The sequence below is a fragment of the Protopterus annectens genome, chromosome 2.part0 (assembly GCF_019279795.1).
Source record: "Protopterus annectens isolate FY-2018-M chromosome 2.part0, PAN1.0, whole genome shotgun sequence".
Taxonomy (NCBI): domain Eukaryota; kingdom Metazoa; phylum Chordata; order Ceratodontiformes; family Protopteridae; genus Protopterus; species Protopterus annectens.
Window position 1 is genome coordinate 1,270,246,196 of NC_056728.1, and position 14,150 is coordinate 1,270,260,345.

General features: G+C 39.1%; 1 protein-coding gene across 1 annotated transcript in view; it reads right to left on the bottom strand.

Annotated features, from left to right (window-relative positions):
• IFT74 (intraflagellar transport 74) overlaps positions 1-14,150 on the bottom strand; it is a 2,643,271-nt gene that overhangs the window by 2,562,229 nt on the left and 66,892 nt on the right. Inside the window, exon 3 of the mRNA XM_044061439.1 lies at positions 9,527-9,662. Coding sequence (XP_043917374.1) covers positions 9,527-9,662 — 136 coding nt within the window. The remainder of the gene's footprint in view (positions 1-9,526; positions 9,663-14,150) is intronic.

Consider the following 14,150-nt stretch of genomic DNA (forward strand, 5'->3'; position numbering starts at 1 on the left):
TTACTGTTTTGAGTGCTAGAGAGCGGGGATTCAAGATTCTTGGAGTAGATACTTCTCTCGCACTCTGTACTAAAGTGAGTTATTAGTAGAGGGTTGTGAGTGTACAGGAGACAATTGCTACACTGCCTCAGGAGACCCATGTCAACAAGGCTGGCAGAAGAAACAGGGGTAGTCCAATTGTTCATAATGCTAGGTTTGAAGAACTGTTATCACAACAGGGATGCTTTCAGGACTGATCTAGAAGGTGCTCTGTAGATAGGTATTTTAGATGGGGTTTTTGGCCAGTGGTTTAATAGGTCACAGCTCACTAGCAATACGTCTTAGACCAGAAATGTACTAAAAAGGACTACACTAATGTACTACTGTAGAATAAGTGCCTCTCAATACACAGTGGCAATTCAGGCTTCATGACACAAAGGAATAAAACCCTGACTGCTCCCCAGACAATCCATGTTCAATTACTGACATAACTGCTGGAGGGACATGGCAGGGAGAATGGAAGTGAATGTCTAATGATTTGCCCATCTTGGAGGTTTGGAAGGAAGCTGGCTTAGTGCAATAGCAGCATGAAGGGGTGTGCCTCTTTGTGCATGCCTGGGAGCAGCCACAGTGAAACTTGCAAGCCTGCCACAATTGTGGGTTATGGCACGCCCCCATAGAAGCAGTATGATACTACGTCAGTGTTCTTCATCTCCTTTCCTGCCTTGGACTTGGGTAGAGTAGAGCCTAGAAGATGGTAAGGAAGATCCAGCAGACTTGGTGAATAAAGACAGGAGTTGGTAGCAGCTGATGGTCAACTACAGGAAGTGTGAAAAAAAAAAAAAAAAGGTAAAAAGAGCTTAGTAGTAATGTCGGCTAACATTCAAAAGTAGCTTGCGAATTTTGTTTTCTTCCTCACCACATTTCATAACTTTTTCAATATCACTCCAAAAACCTTTTAAAAATCCACTGCTTCCCAGGAATGACTGTACTTCTTGTTGAGGTACTTTTATTTCTTTTACATCCTTTAAATTTTGTTGGGTAATGGCAAACTACTGTCTACATTCTTTAGGCTGGAAAGGAAAGCATCTGCCAAGAAGTCACAGCACTGTACTGATCCAACTGCTGTAACAAAACATTTAGCAATTGTTAAAATGTTTGAAACAACTACAGCCAAGGATGATAATTCATACTAATTTTTCAAGAACTATCTAGTTTTCTCTCTGACCACACCAAATGGAATGTTTGTATTAGTCTTGCAATAGTTTTTCTTATTCTACAGCTTGATCTGGTGGCATAGAGATAATACAGTAGTTTTATTTCTGTGTATCTACATATTATGTTTTTTTACTGCAATTAAGAGGGTCTCACCCAAAATCTTAGCATCTTCATAATGATTTCCAAAAATTCCCTCCTGAAAAAATATCTACAATTACAGTCACAATTATACATTTCTACAGAATCAGCTAAAGGGATTTCAAACAGTGTATGTGATCTATTTTTATCACTTTATATAGTTTTGGATATTATTTCTGCATTAGTATTGTCAATAATCTGTCTCTTATTCTTCCTGTAGTATCTGTCATCATGTTTGTCTTAAGGGTGTCAAGTCAAACTAATTTTGTCTTGTCTGCTACTTCTACCTGTGAGTTAATTCTACATTTCAATAGCTATATCAACACCTTCTTGTAAGTAATTATACCACTGTGACATTTTCTCTCTCTGATATACTTTCCTAGTTCATCTCTGATATTGGTTTGAATATGGATTCCTCATTAACTCTTGCATTTTACTTAACCTTTGAATCAGAAACACTGCTCTATTTTTTGCAATGTTCTTCCCTAGTTTGCAAGGCTCAAATGTTATACACCTTATTCATACAAAAATAGACAGAACTGATTATGTAGTCTGTTAATTAGTATCACATGTCTAAGGGTAATAAAGAAGAGGTAAACAACACTGCCTGGAGTTTCTTTACCTTTTGGATATCACACCTGAATGATCACAGCTTCAGGACATACTGTCTCAAATAATATAGCTAATATGCTGCATTAACTCCACATAAATTATGGTCTTCCAATGGTCTTGCTTGCTACTTACTATCAAACATTTCCAATATCAAATAAAGGTGGCAATAATACCATGTCTAATCTCAACCTTCCTGCCACTATCCCAGATGTTGCATGTAAAGTTAATGGCTTGCTCAAGAACAGTCAGGGAACAGTGTCACAACTGTACACTTTACATGAGTAATAAATGCCTTATTTCTAGAAACTAAGTTGCAGTCAACAGCATATTAGATAAGATCAACACAACCGTCCTTGGCTGGACTCAAGCCTTTAATTTATACACATCAATTATCTGTGCAATTCAGCATGTTTACATTTTTGCACTGTACTACATCAATGACACTTTAGCCTGCACAATACCAAGGATCAGACAAATCACACTTTCTTTTTTCAAGCTTAAATCAATGATTATCTCTAATCTCCATTCAACCAAGGGAATCCCCATGTTAATCTTTTGCCGGAAAGTTTAAGAACTGTCTATTTCACCCAGACTAACCAGACATGATTACTCTTCACCTACTGCTGATGATCCAAGACAGAGACTTACATATTAAGCATGCAAACATTTCTCAAAAATAATAAAAATAAGATAAATAAATAATAAATACAAACAAGAAAAATGCAAATCCATAGTGCTGCTTCTTCAAACCAAAACTTTATTACATATAGAGTGAGCATTTTCATCTGTTCGCATACAGACTTATTCAAACTCTGACTACCAGCTAAAACTCCACTTATAAAACAGTAAAAAAGTCATGCTTCACAGTAAAAAGTGACTGAAAGTCATGATGGTCCATAAAAACACTGTTCTGAGCTTTAAATAAATTATTTTACAGAAAAGGTTAAGTTGATGTAATAAATTTAGAATAGGGATTTTTTTCCCTTATGGGAACTTACCTGCTTAGCAATAGAGAACCATTAGCCAACCACTGAGCCTCAAAATCCCACAAGAGGAGCACTCTTCAACAGCTGCAGGGATGCAGTGAAGGGCTTGGTGCTCAGACCATTGATTTTCTCTAGAGCTGCTCTTGTTGTCAATAGTCTGGGCACATGGAATGTACCCTTAAGCTTTGGAAGGAAGCTCTCTGGCTATTATATCCTATGCAGAATATAACCCATATATAGCTAAAGCCATTGCTACACTGATCAGTGATGAACAGCTTCTACTTTGGCTCTAGATAAGAAGTCCACGGTAAAAGGCAGGACCACCTTAAACAGAAGAAGACAGGAAACTTCCATCACAACTCTCAATATGCCAAAAAAAGGACAAAATTAGAGTGGAATAAAGTCCCCAACATGTAGTCATAGCAACTGTAGAAAAAAGTCAATCAAAGAGGAATGATTTTCTTTGTTCTTTTTTTTAAAACTATAACAGAGAGGCGATTTAGAATACAACATAATTTGTTTAGTGGACGAAAGAAACCAGAGAAACACAAGAAGAAAAACACCACAGGGTACTGTATGAAGTAAGAAGTGTAATCTTAGTGGATAAAACTTTCCCAGCCTAAGCAGAATATTAACATCAAACTGAATCCTACCTGTTAACAAAGAATGAATTCTACTAAAACAGGTACCTTGTTTCCTGAAAATAAGTATAAGGATACCCACAACAGAAAAACATCCCTAACGGTCAAAAGATCTTTGCCTCTTTGCATCTCTAGTCAGATTACTAGAAATTGCCAGGTAAGCAGCGAGACTGTTGGGTGCTTAACTTATACATACAGAGGACATGGATAGGCTAACCATGTCCTGTTACTGCGTGAGAGGGATGGAAATGAGAAGTCATGCTACTGAATAGCATGATCTTTCACTTCTGGGTTCAATATCTCATTTATTTTAACAGAAGGTTGTGTAGTAATTGTTTTGTAAACAGAATTACTGTACTAGCAAAATAAATACCCCTCTGTTATCCTTCACAAGAAAAGAGTATGTTTTTAATCAGTTTTTATGCCAATTGCAAAATAAAATATATTTACTAAAATTGAGTTATCTTGGCATCTATAACAATGGAAAAGGAACTCCTCCACTTGTCTTCAAAAGAAAATGTTTTATTCCAAAAACAGTTTTAACAATGGTACCTTACCATGGTGAAAAGTCAGGGGTTAGATTGTATAACATCTTGCTTTCTACAGTTGATGGCCATAAGTCTGACTGGTGGTCAACATATGAAGGATAGCTATGAATCAAATCCATTAAGTATGAATGTTCTAAACATATGTACTTAAACACAACATTCCAAAACTGATATCATGAAAATGAGTCTTTATCTGGAACTGCTTTTGCATCTAGTGGTTTGAGGTCTCATTTTTCCAATACCTAAAAGGAGTATCCAATCTAACACCTCAACACATGCTCAGATCTAGCCTTAGGTGAAAAGTCACCCTAAATGAATGGCTCCATGGCACCTTCCTTTTGGTGTACATGGTTACCCCTACAGACACACACACACACACAAACCAGTGTCTCTAACCCATTCTTCCTCCACAATGGTCCCCTCACATTATCCAAATATTTTTTTCTACTCTTTGGCAAGTTTTGTCTTACTTTCCACCTTTTTCCTGCATCCTTTCAACACACCATAATCGGGCTAGATGATACTGTAATAATGCTGAATGAAATAACTGAATTAAGCTGGGTTCTGGGAGTGCATGGCCCACACAAGTCATGTGGGTTCTATATGTCCCGAGGTGCATTTCAGAGAGTTTCCTCACTCTGTTTGATCCACTGATGGCCTAAATAAAAAATCATGACAAAGGAAATAAATTCAGTCTTACTCTTCAAGTTTGTTTCTTCCTGCATCCTATTAATACCTTCTCTAACTGTCCAAGAGTGCATTATAATGACAGTGAAATAAATAATCAAATTAAAATGGAGGGCTAGGGAAATAGGCTTCCATATGCCATGAGGTAACAGATTATCTGAGGTGCATTTTAGAACTATTTTCTAAGCTTCTGATTCAGTGATGGCCTGAACAAAACAAAAAAAAAAATGAGCAAAAAAAAATTCAGCCTTATTTTTTTTTTTTTTTATCAAAGGAAGAAATAACTTGTGCCTGACAGATAGCAGTTCATGATAATATATTTGTGAGGCTGCATACATCATATCTAGAACCCCCCCCCAAAAAAAAAGTTTTCTTATGTGTATCCCTCTGGTATTAGAATGGGATGAAGACACAAATGGACAGTTATATAGCTCAAGTGGCTGCTATTAAACAAATATGCAGCATGCCGCCTCACCCCTACACCAAAAAGACAGACACAGTTTATGTACCATTCTCATTTCAGAATGGGATGAAATTGAATGAACATAGAGAACCCAGTAGTATACTTCAAGTTACTGTTGTCAGATGTATATAACAGCATGCCTCCTTATCCCTACCCCCACAAACAATATCACCCATACATGTGTTTCAGGTGATTATAAGGAAAATGAAAATAATGATCATACTAATGTATTCCAATTTGCTGCTCCTAAACAGCAAACTGGCTCTACACAAGCTATACTGACCTTCTGTGCACACCTCTGAGACTGAAATAATGACCACACTGTCCACAACACATATACTATTGAACATTCTGTGCAAACCTCAGAGGGTGGACTTGAAGAAAAAATACTTATATCCATAGATGGCATCTGTACTCAGTTATATCCACTTTGCTACCTCATATGTCAGATTGTGTTAGACAGTAAATAAAGGTCATAATAACAAATATTCCATCTCACTTCATACAGATGTGAGCTACTCTTGCAAATCCAGATCAGTGACTATTTAAACTGAGCGACAAGAGAGTCAGTTATATTTAACAACAGCCAACTCCAACCCCAACTCAGCAGTTATAGCCACATCACTGTGCATTTCAGAAGTCTAATTATCATAAAATGTGATGGCCATGTAATAATTCCAACTTTGTTCTACACATTAAAGTATTCCAAATCACTTCTCACGAATTACAGTAGTCTTACAAGTCAGAATGATGAGCAAACAGCACTCAGTAATTTTCATCCAGACGGCCCCAGTAACTATAGCAGATTTGTCTGATGCCCCACTCTTATTAAAATGCTCTCTTAACTTCTTAGTGAAAGAATTGGGGGCACAGCAAAAAATATTATGGAAACAAAGGCCCAAAGTCAGGGACACATTTTAAATATGGCTCTGATATACTTGGAGAGTTGACAGAATAAACAGGTTTGCACAGCATTCATACAGACTCAAACTTCTATCATCTTTTGTGACTGCAACCCTCAAGAAAACCACACATTTTATGATGAACAAACTAACAATATACTAGAAACTCAGCGACATTCATAGCTCTTAACTTAATAATAGGGAGGAGAAAGGTCCAAAAATCAGGAACAAATTCACTTAGAATGGTAATAACATAATGATCTTTGCAACAACATGCAGTTTCCTAGCAATGAGTACAAAACTCTAATGTCTAGCACTAGTGAGTGACTTTTAATTATTAGCAATTTACCAGAAGGGACAGGACAAAAAATATGAGGCAACAGCAGCAACAGATTGTGAAATTAGGGAGCATTTGCAGGCACTCTGTCTGCCCTGCAGATAAATCCACCATTCGATATATATCTGGTTGCCTGCCAGTGCCAGAAAAAAAATGCCTTATGCTCTAACTCACCCTACCAATGCTACCATCCACATTGCCTATCCAATTCCCTAAATGAAAAACTGCAGACTTTCTATTCCTTGCTGTGTGATGGCAAAGAGACTAGAAAGCCACGGAAAATTTGTGTTCCTTGCTGTTCAGTGGGCTTCTTCCCCACTGGATGTTATTCAGTTAGGGGTGTATTTCTGCCCTTTGTTTTTTTTTTCTAAGTCAAGAAATAGATGTGTTTCTTTATTTAGGAAAAAGACTTACATAAAGAGCAAAAAAATGACTCTGGATGAACAGCACTCTAGACAGCCACCAAGTTTGTATATGCGTAAGGTTGGCCGGGATGGTAAGAAACAAAGACAGCATAATAGAAAATGAGACAGCAGCAGTCAATCCCTTCAATGGTCAACTGCAAAGCGAACTATACTAAGTAAATGCATATCCAACATCACAAAAGCAGTATCACAGACATGACGGGGGGGGGGGGGTCCACCTTGGATCCTGGGAACTACCACCCCATCAGTCTAACAATCCTGATCTGCAAGACCATGGAATGCATTATCATGGAACTTATAAACAAAGACATTGGCAACCTTCAAACACTGAACTCCATGCAGTTTGGGTTCGTGAAGGGCCGATCTTGTCTCCTGAACCTGACTGACTTCTTCAAATCAGTCTCCAGAGCTGTGGATGAGGGTAAGGTGGTACACACAGCCTATCTGGATCTCTCCAAGGCCTTTGACACCATCCCCCACTCTGGAATCATAGACAGACTTACTAAGCTGGGCATTAATCCCTACGTCTCTCGATGGGTTGCCAACTGGCTTACTGACAGAACCTACACTGTAAAACTAGCAGACTCCAAATCCAGCTCCAGCCAAGTGACAAGTGGAGTACCTCAGGGTTCAGTCCTGGGACCGCTCTTATTTGGCATCTACTTCTCTGAAGTACAGACCAACACTAAGGGACTCTGGCTAACAAAGTTCACAGATGACTGCAAACTGGGAGCCATTATTGAATCCCCAAATGATGTGGATACTCTACAAAAGGGCCTTACAGAAACAGATGCTTGGTGCCAGAGCCATGGGCTCAAGCTCAATGCCAAGAAATATATAGTTATCCCCTATGGGAAAAAACATGTACCCGTGAATTACCACATAGGTGGCAGTATACTAAACACTGAAAGTGAGACTTAGGGACACAGGTGGACAGTGGTCTCACCTTCGATAACCACATCGCCACAACAGTCAGGAAATCCTTCTATGTGGCATACCTCATCACTAAGGGCTTTTCATCCAGAAAAAAGAAGGTCATTGTCCCACTGTACTCATCCCTCATTAGACTCATTATAGAATACAATGCCCCATTTGGTATGTACCTCTCGAGACATCTGCAACAACTGGAAAGGCCGCAGAAATACCTCATTAAAAGAATCACAGGCCTAAAGCAGATGCCCTATGCTGACCGCCTTAAAAAATCTCCAGCTATACTCTTGTTGCATATCGTCTACTCAGAGGCGATATCTGCTTAACATACAAGGCCATGTCAAACCCAGATCTGTTGGACATGCTACACTTAAAGATATACCAATCCCTCAGAGCCACACGCTCCAGGGATCTAAACCTTGTCATCACAATAAATAAAACATGCTGGAGAGATAGATTCCTGTCCCAGAGACTCCCCAGACTCTGGAATAGACTGCCCATACATGCCAAGCAGAACGCCTCTTTGGCCCTCTTCAAAAGGAACCTTGACGACTGGATGAGAGAAAGGAAATTCACCCCGGGGAACATGTCAGTCGCCCTGCTAGACAGGGTTCCAGGGAAGTAAATAGTGTGGGAAGAAATAGCCAGGGAATTGTTATGGCTAGGCTTGTATAGGCCCTAGGGCCGATAGCCTAGTACCAACCTATGAACCTATGGATGGCTATACCAACTACCAGAGCATTTCAACTACACTGCATTATTCCTGGCCAAGTGAATACACAGCATGGAAATAACGGACTAAAAGTAGCTGAAGCAATGTCATGAGCATTCCTGGTAACATGTAAATAAGCCAGAAATTTTCTTAGAATGTAAGGGGATAACATAAGAGACAGACAGAATTAGTTTGGGTACAGAAGGGCAAAGCCACAAACATGAGAAGAGGGACCTGTTACTTGACATGAATTTTACTTTGATGCATAGGTGTGTAATGTGGTAATATTTACTTTGGTATATGCATCATCATATGTGTTCATATCATGCTGTATTTCTGCTGTTTTGCAGTTCAGTCTTTCTGACTGTTTTTGCAACAAACTGTTCTCAGAATTCTAGATTGGACTGAATAGCACTTTTTGCTAAGAAGAAACAAAGAAGGTACTTTTCTTGCCTATGACAGGCTGTCAGCCAAGCTATTAAACAATTGACCCCAGAGATCTAATTCTGCCATGCAATACACACTCATATTAAAGGTTTTTTGAGCTAGCATTAAGAGGCAAACAATGAGTATGAATTCCGAAATGATATAGCATGAATCACCCAGAATGATAAGCTAATTCAAAATGCAAAGTATGCTGCATTAACTGAAACCCTGTAAGATGTACCAGTAAACATACTTTAAATGGTAGCCCACTTCAGAGTATGGCACAGAAACATTCCTCTATACAGGTAGAAATTATAGGCACAAAAAAATAACACAGTAGTTTACACCCATAGTAACCCATACTACAGAATCCCAAAAGTCATGAATGTTACTGTTCTGATAACTAATATAAAACTCAGACATGACATAAAACAAAAACAGTGCAAGTTATCTCAATGTAATGAGAAAATGGCCAACTTTTTGGATAGTCTTTTTCAGTGTCATAATAAGCAGGATAAATACCTTTCATGCCAGTTTTCATTCCACTAAGTCCTTGCTGTGTTACAGGACGATCTGCAACTTTTATCTGAGAAGACAGGACTCCTCCAGCAGCCACAGGACCACCTCGTGAACCAGGCCTCGCAGTGCTTGGGGGCATCTAAAATTATGAGAAACATGTTTTTATTTTTACTCTTTGGTTATCATTAGTATCTTTCAGATTAATATTTATGTTGTACAGCTGAAAATGCATAAAATTAGATGTTGAAAATGCTTCAGTGGAAGCTACCAACTGAAGAAAAAGCTAAATTACAATGCAAATGCTCAACGAACGTCGAGATGGCACCTCGGCGTTCATTAAAATCTACTGCCAATCATTAGCGGACCGGAGTTCTGCTGTGGTGACCCCTAACCAGGAAAAGCTGAAAGACAAACAACAACAACAATGCAAATGCTTAACAGTCAGGGTAGAAGTCACTACTAATGCAATGACCCAAAACAGAATTAGGACACAAGCAAAGCAAAGCAACACAATTTCAGGCAACTGCACAGGCTTCGGCTTCTTTCTGGCATCATATACTAGACAGACAGGACTGTGATCATGGCTCCAGTCATAACCAACTTATGTGTTTGAGATATGCCTATACAGAAATTCACTGGAGTTGAAGCTTGAAAGCCATGGTGAGAACACATAACAGGCAGAGTTATGATCGAGAGACCAGATTATAATTCTTTGTAGTGCATGAAGTTTTAACCACTCCTATGTACTAAAACTGAAAGTGTAGGAAGGATAAGTGTATTATAGCTTTGGAAGTTGTAACCCACTTGCCACTGTCACACAGATGTAGGCCACCACAGAAGAGCAGCAGGAAGCACAAAAATCTTTAAAATCTGTTAAGCACTTCACCCAGCCCTCAAAAAAAAAAAAAAAATTTTTTTCATACCTCTTTCCACGTCTCAACGCTCTTCTGCAGCACTCACTGACTGCTGTGTAATGCTCTAGTACATGGTCAGAAAGGTACTTAACAAGCATATTTCTTTGCTTAATTTTAAGGCATAATCACAGCGCTCAATGCGCTACATGAAATGTATGCAGTCAGTAACACTGAATCAATACTTACATTCCAGAGCTAAAGTTCTGAAATATTTATATACTTAAAAAGAATGTTTAAAATTTAAATAAATAAATTCACTAATTTAAAAGGATGAAAAAAGTATAAAATGTTCCTTGTGACATCTGATCTCTAAAAGGAGTAGAGCTTTAGGAGTTCTGATATCCATAGCTATAACTTGACATAAATATGCACATGTATTATACTTTCTGGATTCTTATGCTACTGTTATTATGTAGATACCTGGCAGAAGCCTGCCACCACAGATACAAACTAGTCTTCAGACAGCATTAAAATTTGTTCCAACTAATTTGCCTTCTTTAGAGGTTATGAAGACTTAAGTTTTTAAAGTGGTTGGAGTACTTCATTTAATGCAATAGTTTAATAATGAAAGTAGAGACAGGGTGACAGAATTTTTAGATATAGTAGATTATTCACTATGAGAAGTATGTGACAATTCTTTAATTTCCGAGAAATAGAAATTGTATGATTTTATAATATAGAGAGCATTTTATGCCACTGTTTACTAATAAATGTATCAATATTTTTCCTATGAAGCTTCATTCAAATGTTCTGAATTTTACGATAAATTTAATATAATACAGTTTAGTTATAATTTAACTTGTAAAGGTGAATAAATCACTATATTAACAATAAGCATAACTCTACATTAAACAGAACAATACCCTGGAATTTATACATGTGCAAATTACCACAGACAAAGTCCTATAACGGATTCAGGCACCTAGGCAGTGAGACATTTCCCTGTGATACATTTGACTGGGGACACATGGCTGAAGTGACATTCAGCTGCAGAGAAATATGGTTGTTTGCAAATTCCATGTGGGCAAAGAGAAGATTATGTTGTCATGCCCACAACTTCAATAACCAAATGCACAGGGGGAAAACAATGTCCATGGTCCCCAAGGGAATAGGAGACAACAGTATATGGCAGGCATCAGCAGCAGGCTGGCCAGAGGGCATGTCAGTGGCAGTAAAAATGCAGTGCACAATGGGCCGTGCCTTTATAATTGGTGTGTGTGTGTGTGTGGGTGTGTGTGTGGACCACTACCCCCTTCACAGTGTCTATGGAACATTACCTAAAACACATACTGGAGCATAAATGTGATTACAGTAGCCTGTAGGATTTCCTCCATGATGTAGCACAATTCTACATGTTGTAGTTAGATAAGCATGTACTGTACACTGAGCACAACACTCATTACTTCTTCTGTCTCCATGCATTTGGTTATTAAAGATGTGAGCATGGCAGTGTGTGCGTCTCTTTGCCCACAGGGAACTTGCAAACAGCCATATTTCTCTGCAGCTGAATGTCACTTCAGCCATGTGTCCCCAGTCAAATGTACCACAGGGAAATGTCTCGTTGCCTAGGTGCCTGAACCCCCTATACCATATCCTAGCAAGCTATAAGTCACCCTCCACATTCCTAGAATTCCATAGCTAGTTCCTAGACCTACTGGAGACACTCACCATTAGACCAACTGCCCTATGCATGGAAGACTTTAACTAACTCTCAACAGACTGGGAAACATACACTGCCTTATTCTCACAGGCACAATGACTCCTGGACTTTATTAACACAAATACCCTTGACCACATACCAAATACTGCAAACACCCACCAGAGGTTCAAACATACTGAATCTGGTACTCACCAATATGGGAGAGTGTTGCACCCCCCACCCATACTCATGTCATCTCCTCACTGGTAAGGTTGGAACACAAATCTGTCTCCTTCAAAATAAAAATGAGTCCTGTAACCCCAGCAAACCTTTTAGCAGTTAGGAACTATTCCAAAGTAAACTACATCCTAGTGATAGTTTGTCAAAATTCAGTGCCCCTTCCAACCCTGAGTTCACAGCAACCTGTGTGGAACTGTTCACAGAGATTATGTACAGCCATGTAAATGACTGTTTATAGGCTGCTGCACCTATTAGAAGTAAGCCAAAAACAAACTCCAAAAGCAAACCACACGAGTGGAATCTTAACCTTAACAGACTACACAACAGAAGGAAAAAAGTCATGATTAAAATAAGGAAGAGCAACTCTCATGATAGGAGCTCTCTAATTAAACCAGACTGTAAAGTAAGAGGACTAATTATGCCAACAAGGCCAATTACAAGGTCAAGATATCCTCACATGCTAAAAGACACCCACAAGACTTTCTATAGCTATACCTGAAACCTCAAAGGCAGCACATATTGGTGTGAGAAACTGGTGGTCATTGGTGCTACCTTCACTGAGCACAAACTTCACCCCCACACTCCCCCCCCCAAACTATTAACAGTCAGCAGGCCCTGACAGCACTCGCTAAGACCAAAAACACAGCCTCATATCCTGTGATGCCTCCTAAGTAGCTTCAGACATGATCTATCAGGACCACTTGAGTAAATTTTCAACTACAGGCTCAAAACAGGCTTTGTACCACAAGAAGGTGCAACAGTTATCTCACTTCACAAGGGTGGACCATCAACTAACCCAGGAAACTACAGAACTATTTAGTCTGACTAGTCTAATATGCAAAGCCATGGAACAAATTATCAAGGAAATGATGAACAAATATATAGGCAACCTTAAGACACATCTAACCCAGTGTGGATTTGTCAAGGAAGAATCCCACCTACTAAACCTGGTGGACTTCTTTGAAAAGGTAACCTACACAATGGATGAGGGGAAAACTTTGCATATCACCTACCTGGACCTGACTAATGCATTTGATAAAATACCCTACTCGGATAGAGTTGACAAACTCACCAAGCTGAGCATAAGCCCTTACTCACGTTGCTGGATTGTCCGCTGGCTCACAGATAGGACTCAAGAAGTCAGGATTAGTGACACCACTTCCACTAAGAGAGCAGTCACCAGCAGTGTACCTTAGGGCTCAATGCTGAGACCACTCCTTTTTGGCATCTACTTCAGACTAATGTCAAGGGCTAACAAAGTTCACAGATGACTACAAATTGGACACTATCATAGACTCCCCCCATGACACAGGCATCTGACAAGAAGGGCTAACACAGACAAATAACAGTTGCCAAAGTCACATATTAAAACACAATACCAGGAAGTGCATTAAAGTGCCTTTAGGAACAACTATTGCACAGGTTAATTACTCCTTTGATAAGACGCCCCAAAGAGTCGCCCCAGTAGTCAAAGATCTTGGAACATATGCAATCTGCCCTTTGACCAACAGGTGGCCAAGGTAGTAAGAACATCATTTTATGTTGCCCAACATATAAGTAAGGACATGGCATCCAGTTCCAAAGAAATCATAGTGCCATTATTCATCCCTTATCAGCCCCATTATCGAGTATAATACCCCCCTTCAGTATGTACCTGACCAGACATATGCAACAACTGGAATGTACACAAAGGCTCCTTGCCAGCAGAATCCAGGGTATAAACACATTGTCCTATATGGATCTCTTTAAAGCTCTATCTCTATACTCTGTCTACTACAGGTTACTGAGAGACAATTTATGCCTGACATACAACGCATCCTTTGATCCAGCTCTG